At 42.4% G+C, this 26,965-nt stretch overlaps 1 protein-coding gene across 11 annotated transcripts in view; it reads right to left on the reverse strand.

Annotated features, from left to right (window-relative positions):
* Nucleotides 1–26,965, reverse strand: part of LOC307042238 (whirlin-like) — a 366,287-nt gene that overhangs the window by 188,088 nt on the left and 151,234 nt on the right. For 10 of the 11 annotated variants that reach the window (XM_079686030.1, XM_079686031.1, XM_079686023.1 and 7 more), the window contains one exon: nucleotides 1,389–1,657. In XM_079686030.1, coding sequence (XP_079542156.1) covers nucleotides 1,389–1,657 — 269 coding nt within the window. Of the gene's footprint in view, nucleotides 1–1,388; nucleotides 1,658–26,965 lie in introns of those variants that run through there. The other variant, XM_079686024.1, reaches the window with a different exon arrangement.

Genomic DNA, 26,965 nt, shown 5'->3' on the forward strand with positions numbered 1-26,965 from the left:
TTTAGGAATCCAAACGTTAACGTATAATAAGTGCCCTGTATCACCATTGATGCAAAACAAGCTAAATTTGACCTTTTTAGAGAGGTTTAGAAAAGAAAAAAGTCCAGGTGGACTCACCTCTGGGTACATTTGGGTGCAGTTGCTCTGGAACCCATTGGTCGATTTCGGTGATTGACACCTCTTTGTAACTGTTAGAGCCAATAGAATCGAGGGGACGTTCCTAAATCCATCTAAACATTACCATTGAGGGGTTAGGATGATGTGCACGCAGTTTGCCCAAAACCGAAAGCTCCGTTACACTCTATATGAAAAATACGTTTATTGCCATAAATGTTATGATGGATTATCAGTAATCATTTCAAAGTGACACAGAGACATTGGATTAACCTTCAGCAGAGTTTATATGCGTTTTAATGCCATTGAACACAAATTTTGATCAGAAATCAGCAAAGGTAAGACGTATTTGCCGTTTTGTGTGTTGTCTTTTCTGGCTTTCGCTGCCGTGACTTTTGGTCGCACAGTGATGATACTTATACCAATGGAATCTGTGGAATCTCAGCTTTAATATGATATCTAGTTTGTGCAGATAGCATGAAGTCTAAAATATCGCTACCGTGAGTTATGTGCTAAGTGCTAATTCAGACGCTTGGTTTTACCCTTGTGTTTTGTTTAGCTAAATATGGTTAATATTGTCTGATAGCTGAGTTTCTTCCCATTAAGTGGGTATGACACATTAATAGGTTATTAAATGTTAAGAAGCCCTGAGACACATTTTTGTGCAATATTGTTGCGGGGGCAATCGGGCTTAAGACGTTAATGTGGGGACAAAACCCATGGAGTGATCACACATGGCCTTGAATGTTTCATTGGACCTTCAGGCTGGTCTATCTAAAATAAAGGCACTTTCTGCCTGTAACTGGTGAGCTTACCAACACACTTTGAGAAGGAAGTAAAACATCTTCAAAATGGTAACTTCTTCTTAACTTTAAGCCATGCCATTTGTTTGCTTCCAAGGAGACCATGACAGGACAGTTGCTTCACTTTAATGATAACTTCTGCTTCAGTTGTGCAGACAGATCAGGGGAAAACCAGAACACTTTTTCCCATAAAATGGCGGTGTGTGACCTGGTGCCGTAAAGCCTCCTGCATTACACGTGCAAGGCATTTGGGGAGCAGAGTGGGACTGACAGCGTTCTGCCTATTACGTAACTGTTATATAAGTCCGCTTGTAAGATAGTTGCTATATGTTGCCTTTAAAGTTAACAATTAAAAGATACCATATTTTATTTGTCTAATCCTCAATTACAATGATGTCTCTAGTTCCCTCCACTGACAGTATTGTATTATATGTGGGGAAAAGTCATTGTATCTAAGTATAATGCACTCACCTTGAACTGCAGGTTCTGACGTTGACGTGGATGCCGGCATTGACATGGGAGTTGGTGAGATAACTTGGGTTAGCTGTAGCATTGGTCTCAGCTATGGCCTGACTGCAGATCCATTTAGTCTCGTCCACCACTGTGCGTGCATGAGGCAGACGCCCTACATCCCTAACTTTCATTAGAAGGTGGCGTCCTGTCTTGAGGATGTGAACTGCCTCATCGTGGGAGATGGTTACAAAGCTCTGTCCGTTGACATCCAGGATCTGGTCTCCCACCTGCAACAGATCAGTTTCATCACAACATAAAACAACGCAGAGTTTTTTGTGGCGTCAGAACAAACCGCCTACATATACTGTTTATATATATATATATAGGTATATACAGTGGCAAGAAAACACAGTGAACCCTTTGGAATAACCTGCATTTATGTATACATTTGTACAAAGAAAATGATATGATCTTCCAACCCTGTCTGCTCAAAATTAAGTTCCCACAGAACTAAACTGCATTCTCAATTACGTTTAGCTAGAAACGTACTTTCTTTACATCCGGAAGTAAGTATTCTCTCTAATGTCGATTGATTTTACAGTGATATCTGCATTACCCATCAACTCAAAAACACCAGATTATACCTGTTAATTACACAACATTGATTGGTTTAATTTGTTTGCGATGCTTTTGTGTTTTCGGAGAAACAAATAGTTTTTTCGGATTTTAGGATGGCCAAAGACACTACACTACCCATAATCCTCAGTTATCGTTTGGGACGACACCAGTCCGCTTTGATCGACAAACCCTGTTATTAGTCCTCAAGCTCTGTGATTGAATGTTGGAGTGGCAGTGCACCTAGGTTATTCTTTATGAATTTGTTTCCCCGTAAAAGATAAAATCACACTTCATTCTGCTAGGGCTTGCTTTATTCTTTGAAAGTCATCATATAAATGCATTATAATAAATGGTTCAGCTGCATTAAATATTACACATCTGCCGTAGTTCTTTATTTATTAGAGAGATTTGGCCTCACAAGGCTCAATAAGGTTCGTAAGGCCTTATCGGGCCTCACAAGGCCCGTAAGGCTCCTCATTGGGCCTTACTGTTCTGTTTTAATTTCACAATAAAGTTAATAGTAATATCATGTTTGATATTATTATGTTTTATTAACTAGACCACTGGATCATGTTAGGACCATCTGTCGGTTTGTTGTTACAATTATCAAAACAATATACAGTATATGTGGATAAAAAAATACATCGGTCATAAACAGTGTTGGGCAAGTTACTTTTCAAAAGTAACTAGTAATAGTTATAGTTACTGCTCTCAAAAAAGTACCAAGTTACTTTATTAGTTACTAAATTATAAAAGTAACTAGTAACAAGTTACTTTACTTAAAAAATAATAACAATACAAATACAAGTTGTTGTGTTGTTCTGTGGCACAGTAAGAGAAAAGACAATTCCCCAACATTGTAGCAATTAACATTATGAAATGTAGTGGAACAATAAAAAGCAAAATATATGTTTAGACATTTTGACAGGCATCTTTATTGTAGCCTCAACAATCAAGTTATAAGTAGTGCACTTGTAGTGCAATATGAAATAAAAACAACTACACTCTTTTGGCAGTGTAACAATCAAACAAGAACTACACTCTTTTGGCAGTAACAATTAAATAAATAATAAACTGTCAGACTGACACTGAAGACGAACAAACTAAACACAAACTAACAGTGAAATAATTTACCTCACATCTGGCCATTTAGCATAAACAAAATCAATAATGGTGGATAAACTTAAGAAGAGGTTATAAGTAATACCTTTAGATGCTTTTCAGTAAGGCTACAATGTCTGTGTAATGCATAACAAGAGGTATTCAAAAAAATAAAAATAAATGGGTTAACACAATACTCCAAGACTCCTTCAATCTCTTTAGTCCAGCACAGAGTAGTGGTATAGATGTATTCTCTCTCTGTCTACCCCTCTCCAAATAAACATCATATCAGTATTTATCCCCAGAAAACATCCATCCATTCATGTCTTCCTTCCTAGTCCTCAAAACAATGGTTGTACCTCAAGAGGAGAAGCCTCTCAAACTTTTGATCTGATAGCCTGTTCCTCTTTGGACACAAAATCAGGCTCCCTAGGCTAAAGAGTCTTTCTACTGGGGCACTGGATGGAGTGGCTGCATTATATCTAAGAAATATTTTCTTTATCAAAGTTAATTGATTAAGAGTGTCTATCCCTGTTGCTACTGATTTGAGGTAATCAGCTACTTCATCTTCAGCAGGGGCATAGGTGTTCTCATCCTCTGGAAAGGAAAAGAGCTCATCCTCTTTGGTAGACCCTGTGCTGTGCTGTGGTGTTGGGTTGGTCGCACCTGGTTGCTGCTCCTGCTCAAGGGCCTGTTTTCGGCACTCTGCTAGCAGACTTGCCTTCGCCTGGTCTTTCCTCTCCTGGTCACGCAACAAACGCAGCTTGAACTTTGGTACAGTGTGTGTGCTCTGTATAAATGCTCTGTAGTTGATCTGATTGAAATTGTGATTTTAATCTGAAAACCGCTACAGTATTTTCAGGCAGAAATTTGGGACAATTATTTCGACATAAACCTTAAAACTGAACTAACTGGCTACTAGGGTTAACTTTGATTTAAACATTTGTAGAATACTAAGAGCTTTATTGAGTAGGGGTAACTGTATTAAGGGTTACACTCATAACTTTATAACTTAGGGTTTAATGTAATTGTAAACTATTTTGCCACTAAAATGTTTCATTAACAACTCATGAGTGAGCCAGTTTCGATTTCCTATTGAGACCAATCAGCTGCAGAGAGTTTACTAATTAAAGGGGCTTGGCCCCACAGCTGGGACAATGCAGCACTCAGGTGTCCATTTTAGGTAGCACTTTGCTGGAGCGTCAGCGTCAGCGTCAAACTGAAGAAGACAATAGAGTCCTGTTGGAGTCACGAAGGAGGCAAAGAGGAGGTAAATCCTACTTCAAATGAGCTAAGTATCTCTGGTGTTTTTATCCACTCTTGCTAAAAACTTGTGTATATTCTCCATTCCTGTTCATCTGTCTTCTCGCAATTATTACTGGCCCCGTGCATCTCGTAATAGTTATAACCAGCCTGCTCTCGTCTATCCCAGATGCTCTACTGAGATCCAACATCTAGTTTCAGGGGGCCTGTGGAACTGCCAGTCAGCTGTTCTTAAGGCTGACTTCATCTCTGGCTACGCTTCCCTGCAGTCTCTGGATTTCTTTGCTCTCACTGAGACCTGGATTACTCCATCCAACACATCCACCCCAGCAGCTCTCTCCACAGCATATTCCTTCACCCACACACCCAGACCCACTGGCAGAGGAGGTGGCACTGGTCTCCTGCTCTCTCCCAAATGGAACTTTTCCCTCTTCAAGCTACCTAACTTCACTCCTTCCACCTTTGATTTCCATGCCGTCACAGTAACCCATCCTATACAATTAACCATTGTTGTTCTCTACCTTCCACCAGGCGCCTTGGGGGACTTCTTGGAGGAATTACACCATCTCCTCTCACACGTCCCTGAAACTGGCCCTCCCGCTGTACATCTCGGAGACTTCAACCTCCAGACAGGGAAGATATCTGAACTAACATCTCTTTTAACCGCCTTTGCTTTCTCACTGTCTCCGGGATGGAGACAGTGAGAAAGCAAAGGCGAAGATCAAGGACATTGCCAGCTTTATGGGTTGGTGGGGATCACCAACTCATAAAGCTGGCAATGTCCTTGATCTCATATTCTCAAGGAACTGCACTACGTCTAACTTCTCTGTAAACCCGCTTCACACCTCGGATCACTTTTTCATATCATTCTCTCTACCCCTTTCCAAACATAACAAACTAATCTCTTCTAATTCTGCACCTGTCCGCCGTAACCTTCGCTCCCTCTCCCAAAGTTGATGATATTCGCTCTTCTTTTTCCGACTCACCTTTACTCACCGCTGGGTACCCAGACCCACCCTTCACCCACACACTAACCTACTTTTTCCCTCTCTCTCAAAGTGAGGTTCTTAAGCTCATTACATCTGCCCGTCCTACCACCTGTCCTCTGGACCCTATCCCTTCAAACCTCCTTCAGACTAACGCTCCTGATATTCTACCGTTTCTCACCCATTTCATCAATGCTTCACTTTCCCAAAAGGTTTCAAGGAGGCAAGAGTAAACCCTCTCCTAAAGAAACCCACTCTCAACCCGTCTGATGTTATAAACTACAGGCCTGTCCCTCTCCTCCCGTTCCTGTCTGAAACACTTGAACGCGCTGTCTTTAAACAATTCTCCTGTTATCTCCATCAGAATAACCTTCTGGATCCGCACCAGTCTGGTTTCAAGGCAGGTCACTCCACAGAAACTGCTCTCCTTGCTGTCTCTGAGGAACTGCACACGGCTAAAGCAGCCTACCTCTCCTCTGTCATCATCGTAACTTGGAGAGGGTCCGAGTCCGACCCTTGTCAATTAACTACAGTGGTCCCTCAGGGCTCTGTTCTTGGTCCCCTCCTCTTCTCTCTGTACACAAACTTGCTCGGATCAGTCATTAGCCTGCATGGTTTTTCATACCACTGCTACGCCCCTCTGTTGTTTCCCCGACTCAGACTGCAAGGAATCTGGGTGTGACCCTAGATAACAAACTGTCCTTCACTGCAAACATCACTGCAATAACCCGCTGCTGCAGATACACGATTTACAACATCAGGAGGATACGTCCCCAGCTGTCCCAGAAAGCAATGCAAGTTCTGGTCCAGGCTCTCATCATCTCACGCCTAGACTACTGCAACTCCCTCCTGGCTGGACTACCTGCATGTGCCATCCGACCTCTGCAGCTCATCCAGAATGCAGCGGCTCGTCTGGTCTTCAACCTTTCTAAATGTTCCCACACCACGCCGCTCCTCCACTCCCTTCACTGGCTTCCAGTAACTGCTAGAATCCCCTTCAAGACACTGGTACTTGCGTACCATGCTGCGAATGGATCTGGCCCTTCCTACATCCGGGACATGGTTAAACCGTACACCCCAGCGCGTGCACTACGCTCTGCATCAGCCAAACAGCTCGCTGCATCCGCACTGCGAGGGGGACCCAAGTTCCCATCTGCAAAAACACGTTGGTTTGCTATCCTGGCTCCAAGATGGTGGAATGAGCTCCCCATTGACATCAGGACAGCAGAAAGCTTACACATCTTCCGGCGCAGACTGAAAACTCATCTCTTTCGACTCCACTTCGAGCAATAAATGTACTAACAAAGCACTTATATACTAACAAAGGACTGGCTTATCTAAAGCGTAGCACTTGAAATGTTTTGGCTCTATGAAACCTGACGTACTTTTGTGATTCTGTTTTCTTCAAGTTTGTATCTTCTTGGTCGAATGCACTTATTGTAAGTCGCTTTGGATAAAAGCGTCAACTAAATGCAATGTAATGTAGAGAGAATACTTATTCTGGATGTAAAATTCTCAAAAACAACTACTGTGGCCAGAAAACGTGAGATCGTAACATTATTTTCTCTTTGTATAAACGTATAGTATCCTAATAATAATAATAATAATAAAGGCCAGCAAGATTGTTCGAATTAATAGCAGCCCCGTACATGGTGGGGCGCATTGTAGAAAAGCAAGGCAATAAATGGCAAATATATGTAGAAAATAAATGTATTTGAGTTATGTCCAAAATTACCACGTAATTTGGTAGAAAATACGTTTCTAGCTTAACGTAATTGAGAATGCAGTTTAGTTCTGTGGGAATGTAATTTTGAGGAGACAGGGTTGGATCTTCACCTAAGTTACAAAAATGAGCAAACACAATCTGTTCAAACATTCACAGTGTAGTTTGGAAAAAGTATGTGAACCCCTGCACTTTAACAAAGACGAACTGAGTTAAGATTCAAGATTCAAATGTTTATTCTCGTAACAACGACATTATACTCATTGAACAAGCGAGTGGGCACATCTTGTTTTAATCAGTGAAACAAGATTAGAAGTGTTGCTCGAGCTATTTTGACTCACTGAATAATTACTCAAATATCTACACCAACGATCAAGAATTGTTCATTTTCATAAAGCTGGAAAGGGTTACAGAGTAATTGTCACAAGTTAAACTATTAAGCTATTTTAGTTATCAGTCCATATTTGGACACATTTCGAACAACTGAAGGCTTGTAGGTATCATTAGATCTTTAGCATTAGATTAGAAATGTTACGGTAGAGTGAAGCAAGCAGGACCCAAATGCAGATAATACTGATAATACCTTTATTTCAAGGATAAGAAACAAACTCGGACAAACAGAACACTCCCCGGTGAACTCAGTCACCAACAAAAGACGAACCAACACTGAACACAGGAAGAGACAAGACTAAATACAGGGAGGGGTAATCACGAGATGAGAAACAGCCGGGCAGGGGAGGAGAAACACAAGGGCAACAGGTGAACACAATCAGACAATTAGACACACCAGGGAAACTAACGACAGGGAGGAAAAACACAGAGAGAGGGACCAGACAATACACAAGGGAGACAGCCCCCACCCTCCCTGTGAGCACAGTGTGCTCTGATTGGTCGGGGCGTTGTGAATCACGCTGAGCTCCGTGGAGGTGTGGTTTCCTTGTTTAGCGACAGCGAAAAACAGCCAAACTCATCCTGAGGACACACAAACTCACAGCCGAAGTAAAAACAATAAGTGTGGCTTGATATTGAGTAAGAAAAAAAGGTTGATAAACACTGTGAGAATGGGTCTGCAGAAAGAATTTCGCCGCGATCCCAACTGTCTGTTATGAGCCTGCAGCCAGGGAGGAGAAATCAGCAGAGCTGCCTGCACTGAGTGTGTGTGTGAGGAAGTACGTGGATTGGCCAATTCGGACCAATCAGCAGGGGCTTAACGTAACAGCTCCGCGGACGTAACGTAACGGCTCCACGGATTGCTCCATGTGGTTCCGGGTAACGCATGACCATAACGCGTCATAGCTCTGGGCTACTGGCCATTCCTACGTCACAATACCCAGGAAGTAAACAATGGACAATGACGTATCTTCAACGAGGTGTTTTGGGGAGGTATTTTCTGTGTTAGAGTTTTACTCGCTACAGGGTGTACTTTGAGGGTTTTGACTCGGCACACCGTTTACATGCATACAAACCTTCATAACACACAAGGGGATGGGTAATAACCGGAAAAGCATGACATGGGACCTTTAACCCAAACTTTTCAGAAAAACAGTTTCCTACTACAGCAGAACAAGCTGTGGCAGAAATGAGTTCTTACCTTCACTATTTCCCTCCTCCTGTAATACTGTTGTTTATTACAGGAGTATACACAGATGAGGATACACATAAAATAATGTCTACAGGGCTACATAGTCCCATTACACTCTTTAGCTACATTTTCATCTCTACAAACACAAGTAGGCTACATACCATTATCAAAATCAATATTTTATGCAAAAATTGTACGACATTAATGCCCAGGGCAATATATCCTCTCGGTCTGCAAGTCTTCCACCCTCACCTTCTCTATGATGATTTCCAATCGTCGTGTGTGTGTGTGTGTGTGTGTGTGTGTGTGTGTGTGTGTGTGTGTGTGTGTGTGTGTGTGTGTGTGTGTGTGTGTGTGTGTGTGTGTGTGTGTGTGTGTGTGTGTGTGTGTGTGTGTGTGTGTGTGTGTGTGTGTGTGTGTGTGTGTGTGTGTGTGTGTGTGTGTGTGTGTGTGTGTGTGTGTGTGTGTGTGTGTGTGTGTGTGTGTGTGTGTGTGTGTGTGTGTGTGTTCAGGTTGCTGGAGGTGCAAAGTATTTGGCAAACTTCTTCTTTGACCTGTAATGGTGTATAGGTGGTTACAGTGAAAATCAAAAGTGATATACTGTAAATGCATTCTATTTACTATTTTAAAAATGGATACTGTTGTAGGGAAAAACCCAGTTCTCAGTGTATCTCTTCACATGTACAAACATACAATTTTGTTAATATGGAAAAGCATCATGGGGCATGCATTTGCCTTTTTTATCCAAATGATATACACTCACTGTCTGTATTCCACTTATCTTTGTAATCCCACACCAGCAGTTCAGTTTGCCCTCATATTCAGTGTTTCCCCTATAAACAAATAGTGGCGGCGCAGCGCCGCTGCTGAAATATGAGCGCCGCTGCTAGGGGGCGCCAGCCAGGTACCCAAAAAAAAGAAAAGAAAAAAAAATTGTTTTACTTTTTTTTTTTTCTTAAAATAATAAGTGGCGACCCTTTTTCATTTTTGATTGTTTGTTATGTAGATTTGTAGTATTTGGGTTACTAGCATAGGCAACACAGGCAGTCGCCTATGGCGCCAGATCTGGGGGGCACTGCGCTGGTAGCTCTGGGAGGGAAAAAACATTTTTGACCGTTGCCGCTCATCCAAATGTTCGGCCTTGATGTAACAACATTCATAATTAAGTAAATGTAACACCCTTTTCACCCCGGTTACACGTTTAATTTGCCCTGTACGGTGGGCGCTAGGTTAACTAGGTAAAATAAGATATGAATGAACAACAAAAATAAAATAAGCTACATTTATTTGTTATTGGCTATGGTAGGTTATTGGTTATGTTCACATACTTATTTGATTATTAAAATGTAAACCAATCTTTTTCATATGGGCGTTTTAGAGTTGTACCCCCTTGGTCAGGTCTCTAGTAATTGTGGGCTCATAGTGCACCAGATTGAAGCATTTTACTGTAAAATGTTCAAAAAAAAATCTTCCCAGGGGAGCATACCCCCGGACCCCCCTAGAGGATGTCACGTTCACCCCCCAATTCAAACATGTTCATACAATACTGAGTACATTTGTGACCTGCTCTATCGAAATCAGTCGCATTGACCCGAAGACACATTTTGAGTTGTATACACTGCTGGAAAGAGGATATTCCTAGCTTTCTAATGATATCAGGATTGTTTTTGTACTCCAAATATTAATCGAAATATGTCACATTATATAATGAATGTCACCGAGTCATCATTTTGAGAAAAAGGCCTTCAAAGTTTTCTCTTCTCTGGAATCCATCGATCTGATTGATTATTAGCGGAGCAAATGATCAAAATACTGCGGAGGGAAGATATTTTAGTTTGGATTGCTGGTCTGGGAGAAGCTCGCGAGTGTGTGTGTGTGTGTGTGTGTATACGTGTGTGTGTGTTTGTGTAATTTTGCGTTTGTGTGTATTGCGTTTGTTTCCCGGGGGAAACCCTCATGAGAAACACCGGCTGTTGTTACGCCTGCTGTGACGTTAAGTTACTCCGTTCTCCGCTTGTAATTATGCCGTTACAAGCTTCAAAGTTGTATTTATCATCTGAATTTGCCGAAACAAGTTTAATATTCTGAAAGCCAAGACTTTGTTTAATTGAAATCAGATGAAAAAAAACTGTAACGGACCCTGCCGTGTTATTTATGATTACTCTACGCTTACATTCATAATGTCAGCCGGAGGGAGGGGGAGCGGCGCTGCGGAATTGCCTTTCATCTTCCCTTTACAAGCTTAAAGAATGTATTTATCGTGTGAGTTTGGAAATAAAAGTTTCATATTCTGAAAGCCAAGATTTTGTTTATTTAAAATCAAACAAAACACCCAAACCCCGAAAAAATTGTTTTTTATGCAAATCAACGTTTATTTTGAAATGAGCCGTTGCGACTTCCGACTGATTTCGATAGAGCGGGTCACATTTGAAGCCATTTTGACGTCTATTACCCATGTCAATAATTTTCTTTTTTTGCAGTGTATTTGTCTTTTGTAGAGATTTTTCATTTATCTTTACACATAAAATGTCGCCTAAAATCTCACCTAGGGCAGCAAATTGTCTAGAACCGGCCCTGGTACTAGGCCTAAAGAGCCTTTCTTGTGCTGACACATAGAAACAAATTGGCGGGGCGCAATTTGCACGCGCACACACTAAAAGATTCCACGCGCTCCGCACTCACATTATGCTGGGCCCACGTGCCTTAGCACCGCTGCTATGACTCCATCCTTCCTAGGGGAAACACTGATATTAGTTATCAGTGTCAGCCACTCACTAACCCGGGGTCATGCCTTCAAAAAAGAGGCTGACACTCATTAAAATCAGCTTATCGCATGAGACACTGGGACACACACGAAAGCAACCAAACACAAACAAACAGACACACACACACACACACACACACACACACACACACACACACACACAAACACACAAGGAGAGTCAGAATTCAAACAATATGGTCGAGAGTCTCAATCTCTCAACATGATAGGAGGTCAACGGTAAGTGTGTTGCACATATTATAAAGTGATATTACTTTAAACCATGTCTATAGAGCTGGGATGATGGACGCTAGTTTCCCAAGAATGCGTGTTGAATTCAGTCATATTTAAGGCCTGAAATGGTTCAATGTCTTCTACTTTTAACTTCAGAACAGCGAGAACTAAAGTCCTAACAAGTAATTTCATATGACATCTGTCATAGTATTGTTAACTGACTACAAGGGGAGTTGTCATATACGTTACGGCATGTTTACGACAGTTACAGTAAGGGGGAGTGGCGCGAGAGGTAGTCTATGTTGGGATTGATGAACCACCGGAGGGGGGCAATAAAGCGTCCTGTTAAATAACCAACTGTTCCGTTGTCTGTTAATATCCAAGATATTACATTGTCTCAGAAGTGGTCGAGGATGGCAAAGTTTCAACCACCAGAGAGTTTTTGTTTCGAGAAACCCGCCGAATGGTCAGACTGGAAGAAACGGTTTACACGGTACAGGACAGCTACTAAGTTGGACAAAGAAGAAGGTCCAGCTCAAGTAAGCACGCTGGTGTATGCGCTCGGGAAGGAAGCAGAGAACATTCTCAGCTCTTTTACCTACGGGGAAGAGGAAAATGAGTCGCAGTATGATGTTGCACTGGCGAAATTTGACGCATATTTCATCCCGAGACGCAATGTTATGCATGAACGGGCATGTTTCAACCAGAGAGTGCAGAGCGCGGGAGAGCGCGCAGAGACATTCATCCGCGCACTATATGAGCTGTCGGAACATTGCAACTTCGGAACGGCTCGTGAGGAAAACACAAGAGACAGAATCGTGGTAGGAATTCTAGACAAGGATCTGTCTCAGAGGCTACAGCTGATCCCTAACCTCACTCTGGAGGTGACGGTACGAGAGGCGCGTCAATCAGAGGAGGTAAAAGCTCAAGTTAACCAGCAGGGGGGGGCGGGCTTACGCCGTGCAGGAAGTAGCACAACGGCATAGCAGAGGTGCAACACAGAAGTGGTGGCACCCACAGAGAGAGAGGAGCCAGGAGAGAGAGAGTGAGAATGACTAGTGACGGCAAAATGCCACACAGCCAGCAGGATAACTGCCCAGCAAGGAGGTCTACTTGCAATAATTGCGGGAAAAGTGGACACTGGGAAAGGGTGTGCAAGGGCAAGCACGTGAGAGAAGTGACTGAGGGTGAGGGATCAGAAGATGGACAGTATTATTATCTGGGCTCAGTTAATAGCATGCCTCACAATGATAATGAATGGACAGTCACATTAGAGATTGGCAGCTCACCTGTAGAATTTAAAATACCGTAATTTTCGGACTATAAGCTGCGCCTTTTTTCCCATTTTTCGACGCTGCGGCTTATATAACGGTGCGGCTAATCTATGGATTTTTACAGCTAACGGCCACTAGGGGACCTCCTAAATCTATGGATTTTACAGGCTACAGTCCACCACCTTTAACTCTATGGGCTCTATGGCCGGTCCGCGGACCCCCACCTTTAAGCGGCGGGTTCCAGCAGGAAAAGCTGGAGGCCGGAAAAGAGTGAGACAGGTAGCGCTCAAAAGTAAAAGTGGAACCGAGAGTGGTACGAGAGACAGAACGAGAGCAAGACAGACAGACATTACGAGAGCGAGACAGTTTGTCCCCGTACCACTGGTTGAAAACCGCTGCTGTAGATCAATGCCGGTACGTGCGCTGGGAGCACCGTTTAAGTTTGAAAGTTGAAAAGTTTGTGTGTCTGAAACGCTATGTGATACAGTACAGTTTACACAGTACAGTACATTTTCTGTAGCTACTATTGCACTAAATGGTAACACTTGAATACGTTATGCAAATATGCAACTTGTTTGTTTGAAATGTTAATAAATGGGAGCTTTCTCAAACAGCCATCTCTTTCCCGACAATCCCCTCTGTGCACGAACCCTTACATATGGTAATTAAACATTAAAACACCTGCGGCGTATAGTCCAGTGCGGCTTATATATGTACACATCATTCAATTTAGCTGCTGCGGCTTATATTCAGGTGCGCCTTATAGTCCGAAAATTATGGTAGATACTGGAGCCGATTTTAGTATCATAAGCGAAACTGTGTACAAAACACTGGAGCCAAAAATGGTTCTACAGAGGCCAAAGATAGTGCTGAGTGGTCCCGGGGGTGGATTGAACTGTTTAGGGCAGTTTATAACTCAGACCAGCTACAAGGGAAAAACATACACATGCAGGCTCTATGTCATTAGAGGGCAGAGTGTGAATAACCTACTCAGCAGGCCAGTAGCTGTAGCTATGGGGTTAGTAAAGCGAGTGGGCGAGGTCAACACCAGTGAACAGGAGTTTGGCCTACTGAAAACACAGCCTGTGAAGATAGCTCTAAAGGACAATACCCAGCCCTATGCAGTATGCACAGCACGCCGGGTCCCCATACCCAGGGGCGCAGCTGCCCTGTGTCAGGGGGGTATGCAGCAACAATTTTGGCGCCCCCCCCCAAAAAATTTTTTTTTATATATATATTATATATATATATATATATATATAGTAATAATAAATAAATAAGTCTGCTGGACATGGCCTTTAAATAATAAGGGTTTATTTTAAAGCATATCAGCCACTGTAGGTCTACCATCATTAAATAATAAACAAATTTACACATTTACAATCATTATAATCAATGCAACATAAAACATTAAAACATTAAAATGCAAAAGTAAGCTTACAAAGATCCATTAGAACACACTCTGTTAACAACAACCACAGATGTAAATCACTTTATTGCTAACTCTGGTACCTGAACTGTCTTGTACACGGCCCCTGACAAATAAGCTAATAAATTAAAAAAATTAAAAAATGATGTAGCTTATGTAACAATGTTGCTACCTGAGATTGTAGTAGAGCACTCTTTAGTTGCTACTAAATCGTAACATGGCGTGCCTTTGCACTTGCCCATTTATCTAGTATTGCATCGAATGAAACAGTTCGTGCCACACTGTTTTCAATTGAAATGACTGCTAATTGGGTTAAGCGATCATTGCTCATGTTGGAACGAAGGTATGTTTTAATCAGCTTTAGCTTGCTGAATGATCTCTCGGCAGAGGCAACTGTCATAGGCATTGTCAGGAAAACTCTCAGGGCTACTGTCAGATTTGGGAAAACCAAATCAAGGTTCTCCTGTAGGAGGACATTTAGTTTATCCAGAGCCTTTTCATGCCCCCTAAGTAGACGGCTTGCTGGGTAAATTTCCTGAATGATATCCCTTGAAACATCATCGGTAGCCAGTGCATATCTTGTCACTGATTCCTCCAACTCAGCTTTTGTCATGTGTTCCATTTTGTAAATGAACTTAAACTTTTCGGACACAAGCTGAAGATTGCAAAATCTGTCAGACAACTCCTGAATTACAGTGTCAACAATAACATTAAAAACCATGCACCTAAAATGGGTCTCAGGTTCCTGTTCAAAATGGCCAGTGCTTGAATCATCTCCATGAAATCTCTTTTGCTTTCTGCAACGTCTTTCCTTAAAGTCAGGGGAAGCATCCATCTCAATGGCTAGTCTGCGTGCAATGTCAAGGGATTTCTGAAACCCCTCCTCTCTATACTTACAGAAGAATTCTTTCAGAGAATCGATCATCCTTATGGCAGTGTCCATCGAAATGTTCACTGCTTGCATTGCCTTGCTAACAAACGTGATCTCTGACAATAGATCATACCAAATCAAGAGGCACATCAGAAACTCCATGGTAACAATCTCGCCAGAGAGCGACTTTGCCTCTGAGACTGTTTTGCCGTCTTTTTCCACTTCCTCAAGCTTTTCCAAAGCGTCAAGAATCCCCCCTAACTGGAAACGCACAGCATTGACAGAGTCTATTTTCGCCTCCCACCTGGTTTCACTGAGAGGCTTTAGAGTAATGTCCACAAACTCTTTGAGGATATCCCACCTCTTCACCGAAGCGGAAAAAATGGTGTACAGTCTCTGGATAGTGCCAAAAAAGGTAAGACACACTCTGTTTGATGATGCAGCATCACATAGGAGAAGGTTGAGACTGTGGCTACAGCAGGGGATAAATAGTGCCTCTGGACACTTCTGCTGCACCAAGGCTTGAACACCTTTGTGTATACCTCTCATATTCGAGCCATTGTCATAACTCTGTCCCCTACAATTCTTCAACTCCAACCCCAGGCTATCCAGCACCCCAGTCAGTGTTTCTGTGAGACCTTTACCAGTTGTGTCCTTCACAACTATGAAGCCAACAAAAGACTCATTGATGGTGGCTTTCTTTTTGTCGTCCGTATGAACATACCGGATTATGACTGAGGCCTGCTCCTGCTTTGAAATGTCAGGAGTGCAATCCAACTCCACAGCAAAGTACTTGGAGGCTTTGACCTGGGCACAAATTTTACCAAGTACACAGTCTGCAATTGAATCTAAAAATTCATTCTGAGTGCACCAGGAAAGATATCCTGTGGTTTTTTTAGCCGCTACCTTTCTAAGATGCTCTGCTAGTGTGACATCATATCGTGCTATGACCTCAAGGACACCCAGAAAATTTCCATTTTTAGGATCTCCTAATGTAGCATTCTTCCCCCTCAGTGGCAAGTTCCTTTCTGCGAGAAAGAGTATGCAATCGATCACTCTCGTTAACACGCTTCTCCAGTGTGCCTTTTCAGCTTCTATGGCTTTTTGCAAGGTACTGTCAATTGTCTTACCAAGGCGTAAGCGAGATGTTAATTCTTTCCACAAAAGATACGCGTTGATGTGTAAACCACTGGTTTCATGGTGCTGCAGCGTTTTTGAAAGACTCTGCCAGTTATTATATCCCACCACAAAGCGTGTGTCAACAACGCTAGCTCCACCGAAAAGTTTACGCGCAAAACAATACACCTTATTCGTACTTTTAGAATACAGTAACCAATCTCGTGCAACTTTCTCTCCATTTGACATTGTGCGAAAACAATACGCTTTCGAAAAACACCTTCTAGACTTCTCTGATCTTGGATATGGCCCATCAGGACATTTGTGTGGGCCATTTTCAACAACACACTGCCTAAATGAGTCCCCAATCTGATGTGGTGGTGGCCAGTCTGATGGATCTTCTGAGTAAGGCCTTGACTCAGCCCTCTCCTCTTCACCTCTCTGTTCCACAACCTCATCTTCACCTCTCTGTTCGACATTCTCTTCCACCTCATCTTCACCTCTCTGTTCCACATTCTCTTCCACCTCATCTTCACCTCTCGGTTCGACATTCTCTTCCACCTCATCTTCACCTCTCTGTTCCACATTCTCTTCCACCTCATCTTCACCTCTCGGTTCGACATTCTCTTCCACCTCATCGTCACCTCTCGGTTCGACAATCTCCTCAAATTCCACCTCTGTGGTGAGTGGCTCTCCATCTCTGTCTGCACTATTATCCCCAAAAAGGACACAGTGAATAGGTTGGTCAACAGAACTTCAAACCATACTGGACATTGAGTTTTGTGTGGTCAAACTAATAGAACTCCTACTACCTGACATCATCACTGGTCTCATCTCTACTTGATGCCATCGCCGACCTCATGTCTGTCTCATTCACTCCTTGCCTGTGTTCTTTTCCACTAAGATATATTGTCAAACAAACATTATGAAATAGATTTTCCATATTAGTTTTTCCTTATTAATAATATTAAAATAATATTAAGAAATGAATCTGTTGGTATCAAGACCCCTACACTTACACCTAATGTTAGACCTACCTGTTGCCTTCCCCTGTCTTTCCTGAGCCACCATCCTCACACCTGAATAAAATGAATTCACTGTTAAAGCAGCTGTCTAAATTAAATTATTATATCAGCCCAGTGATAAGGCAACTTAATAATAAAAAAAACAACACTATTATGCCGTGTAAGGTTGTGCTGCTGTTGAAAGTACATTCACATTTTGGATTTTAAAAGAACAAATAAAAAACACTTATGCCGTGTAAGGTTGTGCTGCTGTTGAAAGTACATTCACATTTTGAATTTTAAAAGAACAAATACGGAGAGCTACTTAGCACAGACCTGTAAAGAGATGTGACCCTGTAATAACAGCTTCTGTGTCACCAAACAGATGTATAGCCTGTATGTCTGACAGCACAGCTAACATAGACAGCTAATGGCAGCACAACATATTTAAATGATTCCATGGTTAGCTATGTTTTCCAGCTTCTTGACATTTATTGTGCATGCTACCTTATATTTACCAGTTGTTATTTTACCTTAATACAATTTGGACGTGACATGCATGGGGTTTAACCAAAATCTAAATGTAGCTATCAGAAACATCGGTTTGCATTAAAGCTAGCCGTAAACCACACTTCAGCTGCTAGTGTTAGCAAACACTAGCCAATCTGAGAACAGTCTGTTAACATGAACTGACATTTGCAAGCCTCTTATTTGGTAGCAAATGTGTGCATGATTCCATGATAAACCAGAGTTATTGCATTAGTTATGTTTTCCAGATTCTTGTCATTTATTGTACATGCTACCTCATACTTTCCATGTCAGCGCTGGCGCAGCAACATTGGTTTGCATATTCTAAGCTAGCCATAAACCCACCCACCTTTGGCTGCTACATGCCCAGTGTTAGCATACGCTAGCCAGTCAATATTTCCAAGCACAGACAGACGTCACACTTTAAATCATCCTATTCCTACCTGTTGCCTTTCAACATCCACTTATTTAGCTGTTGTCGCATCCCTTGACACGCCGTCTCCTTTTCCCTCTTTCTTTTTCTATTTTCTGCCCCCGACCGCTTTTTTGGTTTATCCATGATTTCTTTTTGACGTTAACTCACAACGAGCGCCTGCTCCTCAGTGTTCACGGCGTCCCTGCTCGTGCTCCCTCCTCTATGTCAAAATTCTATGATGGAATCTTATGAGATAGGGCGCCCTTCTCTAGCATATTAATCCTCTAAAATGTTTTAAAACCTTAAGGAAATGCAGAAACTATTTAGAAACATAAAGAAAATACCATTTTATTTTAATTTAATTTAATTTTTTTTTTTTACCATCGCTTGTTGGGCGCCCCCACTGGTGTGGCGCCCCTATGCGTCGCATATAGTGCATACCCACTTTTTGCGCCACTGCCCATACCGCTCCTGGGTACAATGAAAGAAGAGTTGGAGAGGATGGAAGCCGACGACATCATTGAAGCCGTGATTGACCCAACAGAGTGGTGCCAGTCCAGAAAAAGTCTGGAAAAGCATGCATCTGTGTGGACTTAAAGAAGCTTAATAAGGCTGTTAAAAGGGAGAGATTCATCTTGCCGACATCAGAGGGGATGATAGCTCAGCTCAGCGGCTCCACAGTCTTCTCATCACTTGACGCAGCGTCAGGGTTCTGGCAGATCCCACTGGACAAAGACAGCCAGAGGTTGACCACCTTCATCACGCCGTACGGAAGGTACTGTTTTAAACGTCTTCCCTTTGGGATAAGCAGCGCACCTGAGATATTTCAGAGGAAGATGGTGGAGACGCTGGAAGGGCTGGATGGCGTTGACGTCTACATGGACGACATCATCATCCATGGCAGCAACACCGGCGGACATGATGAGCAGCTGCAGAAGGTTCTGGATCGGCTGGAGTCTACAGGCCTGAAGCTGAACAATGAGAAGTGTGTGCTGAGAAAGGAGCAGCTACACTTCCTGGGTCAGGTGATCAACAAAGATGGTGTACGACCCGACCCAGCCAAAGTGTCTGCAGTCAGCAAACTTGAACCACCAGAAAACGTGCAGGAACTAAAGAGAGCACTCGGCATGATCAACTACCTGGGGAAATATATTCCAGACCTCGCCACAGTGGGCCACCCACTATATGCACTGTTAAAAGCAGACTCAGTGTGGATGTGGGGTCCGGCGCAACAAGCAGCCTTTGAGCGAGTTAAAGAGCTCCTCACAACGTCACCTACCCTGGTGTACTATGATGTTAACAGGAGCACAGTGGTCTCAGCAGGCGCAAGCAGTTATGGGATAGGCGGTGTCCTGCTGCAGCTCCATGGCGAGGACTGGAGACCGGTAGCATACTGCTCAAGGCGACTGAGCGACACTGAAACCAGGTATGCTCAGATAGAGAAGGAGTGCCTGGCGAGCGTGTGGGCGTGTGAGAGGTTTCAGATGTATCTCTACGGCCTACCAGCATTCAAAATGATTACGGATCACAAACCCCTCATCCCACTGATGAACACCAGGGATCTCGACAATGTGCCACTCCGCTGCCAGCGACTCCTCATGCGGTTGATGAGGTTCAACCCGGAGGCTGAGTATGCGCCGGGGAAAACCCTGGTGGTGGCAGACACACTGTCCAGGAGCCCACAGGAAGACAAGGGGCTCAGTAGAGACACAGACGTGGAGTGTTACGTAGCAGCTGTGATGAGCAGCATTCCAGCATCGCCGAAAAAGATAGACAGCATCCGCGCAGAGACGGCAGCGGACGAGCAGCTCCAAGAAGTGATCAGGTACATACAAGAGGGGTGGCCTGAACACCTAGCACACATAAACACCTGTGTTAGGGAGTACTTTCCCGTTAGGAACGAACTGTCTATGCATGAGGGGGTAGTGACCAGAGGGAGTAGAATAGTGATACCAGGGAGATTGAGGTCAGAGATACTAGAACGCATACATGAGGACCATCAAGGTCTTAACAAGTGCAGAGACAGGGCCAACACTTCGGTGTGGTGGCCTGGCATAGCCACACAGATCACACACAAAGTCGAGAACTGCAGTTACTGTCGTGAGCAGAGGAGAGCACAGAACAGAGAGCCTCTCCTGTCAACACCTCTCCCAGACAGGCCGTGGAAGAGAATTGGCATAGATTTATGTGAACATGAGAGAGAGAGTTACCTAGTCATAGCTGACTACTACTCTAGATACCTGGAGATACTCAACATGTCTACAACGACTAGTGCACATGTGATCTTGAAGCTGAGAGCCACGTTTGCCCGGCACGGAATACCGGAGGAGGTTGTCAGTGACAACGGACCGCAGTTCAGCAGCGATGTCTTCAGAGGCTTTGCCTGTGACATGGACTTTAAGCAAACAACCTATAGTCTCCACAACCCACAAGGAAACGGTTATGCTGAACGTGCAGTTCAAACGGCAAAGGGATTCTGAGACAAAAGGACCCCCTACTTGCTTTAATGGTTTACCGTTCTTCTCCACACAGCAGTACGGATGTCAGTCCGGCAGAGCTCCTAATGGGCAGGAAAATCAGGACGACGCTGCCCACTCTGGCAACAAAGGTGGCCGAGCAGACATCACATCAGAGCTCACCCACACACACACACACACACACACACACACACACACACACACACACACACACACACACACACACACACACACACACACACACACACACACACACACACACACACACACACACACACACACACACACACACACCCACACACACACACCCACACACACACACACAGACACACACACACACACGGAGAGTCAGAATTCAAACAATATGGTCGAGAGTCTCAATCTCTCAACATGATAGGAGGTCAACGGTAAGTGTGTTGCACATATTATAAAGTGATATTACTTTAAACCATGTCTATAGAGCTGGGATGATGGACGCTAGTTTCCCAAGAATTCGTGTTGAATTCAGTCATATTTAAGGCCTGAAATGGTTCAATTTCTTCTACTTTTAACTTCAGAACAGCGAGAACTAAAGTCCTAACAAGTAATTTCATATGACATCTGTCATAGTATTGTTAACTGACTACAAGGGGAGTTGTCATATATGTTACGGCATGTTTACGACAGTTACAGTAAGGGGGAGTGGCGCGAGAGGTAGTCTATGTTGGGATTGATGAACCACCGGAGGGGGGCAATAAAGCGTCCTGTTAAATAACCAACTTTTCTGTTGTCTGTTAATATCCAAGATATTCATCTGACTATCAAACCGTTTGTATCTGCTTATCCAAGGCCAGGTTATGCAGCATGCTAAGCAAAGTGTTCCAGATGCCCCTGTGCCCTTCTATGTTTACCAAATCTTCCTGGGAAACACCAACGTGTCATGGTTAGGATGTAATCTCTAAGGCAATCTGTCAAATTCAAGTGATCCAGAGTCCCCTAAATCCTCAAAATGGAACTAAAATGAATAAAAATCAGCCCACCGAGAGTACAGATATGGCCTCTTTCAGCTAAGCAATTTTTTATAGACTATAATGGTAATTCATGCTTATTTCTAAAACGTATGCTAATTGTGCAAATTGCCCAACATATGGAAGTTAGCATCCTGCAGTTTCTGTGTGCTGGGGACCATATTATACATTTAAATCAGTGGCGGCCGGCCCATAGGGGCGCCGCCCCACCTCTTCCCACATTCTAGATAGTCATTAAAAAATACTTATTTTATTTAAAAAAAATGTAATGAACAAGGTACATATTATATAGTTGGTGTCAGTTAAATGTATAATCTACGATAAAATATCGATAAAAATTGTTTTACAATGTCTAAAGTTACTGATAAGTCACGTGTTTCCTGCTTGGGGCGCAGAAATCTTTTCCCATTGACTCTCGTTATAAGTGGTGAATGTGCAGTCCGCACCTCTTCAATGCAACAGATAGGAGCAGCTCGGGGCGCACCAAACTGCGCCCAAAGCAGCTGTTGACACCGCCAATAACTAGGGGGCAGCAGGAGCGGCAGAGTGAGTGATTGACGTTTGAATGAGAGTTAGACGGAGACGGAGTGTAAACAAAACTAGATAGCAAATATGGAGAAGGAAAATTATGTTTAATCACTTAAAGAAACATCCTTTGAGAGGAGGACACTGGAGGGAAAGCTGGGAGTAAAAGAGCTCGGACCGGATCAGCCTGACATAGGCAGCAGTTAAGGACAGAGGAAGGCAGTATACATGCTCTTTTTGAAGGAGCTGGTTCAGCAAGAAGGATAACTACCTGTAGCGACGCCAGTGCTATATTTAGCTTCCCCTGCCTCCCTTTTCAAACGTCAGGATCAGACCCGTCTATTGACCAGACCCAGCATGGATTCAGACAAATGTGAGCGACTTAAAGCACATATCAGAAAAAACAAAAAAAACATGAACAAACTAGAGTCCACATGGATGATGCTATGCTTCTAGCCATGTTTAGAAAAGTAAACACAGCTGTCCAATGAAGGCTACAGGATAGCATAATAAGGAGGTTGACAAAAAAAGGCACTAACATAATAGACTGTATCAAGTGCTGTGTGCCTTTGAACTAGCCCTGCATTGTAATATGACATGTTTTGAGTTTGTGTATAAGTTTGCAAACATTTTGGTCGAGCCCCACCTGGAGAGAAAAAGCACCAGCCGCCACTGATTTATATCATAAAACTTTGGGGTACTCATCATTTCCATGTTCACAATAGGATGCGCAAGAAGATAATATGATAATGTACACTATGGTATATCTACCTTATGGTTAAAGAGGTTCCACTGTGTCTGTGGGTTTCTACTTGTTCAGTTGTACAAAATACATTCTAAGAAGTCGGCTGTTATTACAATATTTCCTTTAAAGCTTGAGGTGATTACCTGCTGCACTGTTTAACCAAACTATCATACTGCCACAACACAGACAAGGAGACAATGCAGGTTTTCCAAGAATGGCAGGGTGACTCTGATAAACCCTGATAAACACACCAATGCCCACACACATGCACACATACACATATGGGAAATATCTAAACTTTGGATGTATCACCATACATTTGGTACAAAAAATTTCCTCTGATGAAGAATTTAAATAATTAAATGTCATCTACTGTAGCACCATCATCACCAAAGATTTTAATTTGTTTGTGCTATATGCCCCCTGTCTGTTCTTTCTCTCTTTCCTGCTCTCACACTTTGTAGAATGTCAAAAGCTTCCGGTTCTGCAGCATGACCGGTCAATCCTCCGTGGTAAAAAAAAGTACCTCTTCATCTCTCTCTGAGACATGTCATACTTTCAAGGGACAACATTTTGAAGAAAGCATTTAAACCTCTGTTCTTTTAAACTAATTTTTTCTGAGTAAGGCTATTTTTCTCAGGTGTCCCAATTTGTTCAGAATACGAAGAAATCAAACCATGAGTTTGATGATTTATTTGTATCCAGAAGTAGGACACCGTGTGGTATTATCATGAAAGCCATATTAAGGTTTCATCCACATTGTTTACAGGTAGGAAACACTGGCTTTTGTTGTTGTTGCCTGAGGCAGGTTGAAAAATAGCACAGAGAGTGGCCTGCTTGTTGAGGAAGAAAGCTGACCTGAAAGCACACAGCAGAGATTTAGCATGATAAAGCATTTTGTAGACCTGTCATGGCAGTGAACTCAACTCCCTGGCTGAGGCTGTAAGGCAGGCAGCAGATGTTACAGATGTGGCGATTCATTTCAGACAGTTTGAAACGCGAGGGCCGTGATTGGTACGTGATCTGCCCTCGCTCAAGGGAAAACCTCCAGCTTGACTTGAGACCGCCTCCGTGATAGATAAATGTAATTATAATGAAGCCAGCTGCAATGGATCATTGATCCACCAGGGGGTGCAGTGGGGTTCCACACTGGAGCTCATGTGAAATAAAGTCAGATACAGTACGCTGGAGGTACAGCGGAACTTTGTTAAGATCCATATGTCACGGATATCATACTCTGTGCTAAATAAGAGACATGTAATCATTTACAAAACATCACCATGTTGTTACTTAACAAAATAATTTTGTTATCCGAAAAAAACGAACGGGAGGAAATGCAGCCCGGCTCTCGATTTTTTATCCTAATTTAATCATCATCTTCACCACGATCATTTATGTTTATGTTCGCCGAATTGACATGAAATCACTGACACATATGAATATACTGTATTCAACTTCATTAAAACGTTATTAACGTGCCTAAACTCAGTAATTCACCAAAAATATGTATATTTTAAATGGAGTTTCGTCGGTCGATCAGGATCCCAAAGTGTAGCGGAGGGATCCTCATCTGGATGAAGGGTGTTATTTTCCCCATAAAGAACAAGTCGCTGCAAATTATCCCGCTTATTACATGGCCACATTCTCAACAAAGTAACGACATGACTCCCAATATTAATTGAAATGCTTTTATGGATTTAGAAAATGTTTTTATTGTTTTAAAAAATAGTTGTATGTATTGATTTAAATTCACATGCATCCGCTAAGAAAAATAGTCCATTGTTACAGTTTTTTAAACAGTCTGAATGAAACGGCAGCTCTCAGCTGTGTATTTACACAACTAATGGCCCATCAACCACAGCTCTCTCCCCCCCTCCCCCCCTGATCTTTCTTCTCCAGCAGCTAAATTAACAGTAGGTTACTCTGAGTGACCATAGACTGTATGTGACAAGCTTACAGTTAGTGACGGAACAACACCATAAAAGCTGGTGGGTTGAAAGCAATACGGGAGGTAAAAATAACTACAATAATTGTGACTTATTTATTGTGGCTTTTATGTTTTTAGGTATAACATTTTATGTAATTCAGGCTTATAGTTCACCCTTCTCTAAAAGCCTTCAACAATGACAATATTCATTGTAATTTAATAAATCCTTCCAACACACATTGTAAAAAATAGCCTACTGTAAGTTAAGAAATCATTTCAATATGTACATCTTCTGATGTAACAACAATAACATTATAAATAGTAACATAGCTGAACATGGTATTGCACATTTAGCTTTGAGTGTTACTGACCTGAGATGTTTTTATTACATGAATTAAGGTGACTGAGGCTTTTTAACCTACAGGGATGCAAACTCATCAGGTATGAAAAAGGTGACAAGGATCCGAGCCCCCGGCTCCCCCACCCCACGGAATGACAGAGGATTTTAGCAGTCAGAACAACTAAAGCAGCAGTGTTAATAATAACAGAAACGCCAAAGAGCCACATAATAAAAATATATAAAAGCATTTATTTTAAATTGTGGAGCAGTCAGTTTATAATTTTGGCAGCACTGTTGAGCATTTTGAAAATGTATTTTCAGGCCTCTGTGCAAGGCTTAAGTCTTTTTATCTTTATAGCCACATGGTGTAAAGTAACTAAGTTCATAAACTCAACAAGTACTATACTTGGGCACAATTTTGAGATACTTGTACTTTATTTAAGTATTTCAATGTTTTGCTACTTTGTTCTTCTACTCCACTACAGTTCAGAGGTACATGGTGTACTTTGACTCCACTACATGTATTTAATACCTTTAGTTACTTCACAGATCTGGATTAATTAAGTGAAATATAACCAAGTGTTAAATCAGACTTTAGTTCCACCTGGAGTAAATCCACAAGCTACCCTGCAGTATACAAAGTCATTCAAACTAGCTGCACCTTTAGCAGCTTTGAGAACACTTTCATGATCAATCATTATAAAACATATCATATCTATTATTCTGAAATGGACCAATCTGCACAATGACTACTTTTACTGTCGCTACTTTCACTATATTTTGATGATAATACTTTTCTACTTTTACTTGAGGAACATTTTGAATGCAGGACTTTTACTGTAACAGAGTATTCCTACACTCTGGGACTATTACTTTTAGTCAAGTACAAGATCTGAGTACTTCTACTTTTACTCTAGTACAAGATCTGTGTGCTTCTACTTTTACTTAAGTACAAGATTTGAGTACTTCTACTTTTACTCTAGTACAAGATCTGTGTGCTTCTACTTTTACTCAAGTACAAGATCTGAGTACTTCTACTTTTACTCAAGTACAAGACCTGAGTACTTCTACTTTTACTCAAGTACAAGATCTGAGTACTTCTACTTTTACTCAAGTACAATATATATACTTATACCACCTCTGTTTATAGCCTATGAAAAAAAACTATTAGAAATAGAAGGCTAAAGCTAACGTTAGCAGATAGTGACAATGTATGCTAGCTAGCTAGCTCAACGATTCCTTAAATAATATTGCCACAGAAAAACTTTTCAGTTCACATCACGCTCTGCCGCTCCGACAGGGAGCTCTGCTCTGAACACCTGAACAGCCCGTTCTAACAGCTGTTCACCAGCGGTCCAGTCTGTGCCACAGTGACTCCGGACGCACAGTTAATATTAACGAACGCACCCGTAGGTAATGTAGCTGCTGAAGCTAGACCATCATCTCGGAGCAGCAGAGCCTTATTATACATCCATGAGCAGAGCCGACAGGCAGGAAGACTCGAGCACACAGCTCGTACTTCATTATAATATATAAAAAAAGAACACCATGCGTGTCATGATGGCACATAACAGCTCACGGCCGCAGATTACTCCGGGTCCCAGCCCCCCCCATACCCCAAAAATATTTTTATTGCAGATCTACATGAATCACACAAACGACTTATTTT

The sequence above is a fragment of the Notothenia rossii genome (genome assembly GCF_949606895.1).
Source record: "Notothenia rossii genome assembly, chromosome: 6".
NCBI lineage: Eukaryota > Metazoa > Chordata > Actinopteri > Perciformes > Nototheniidae > Notothenia > Notothenia rossii.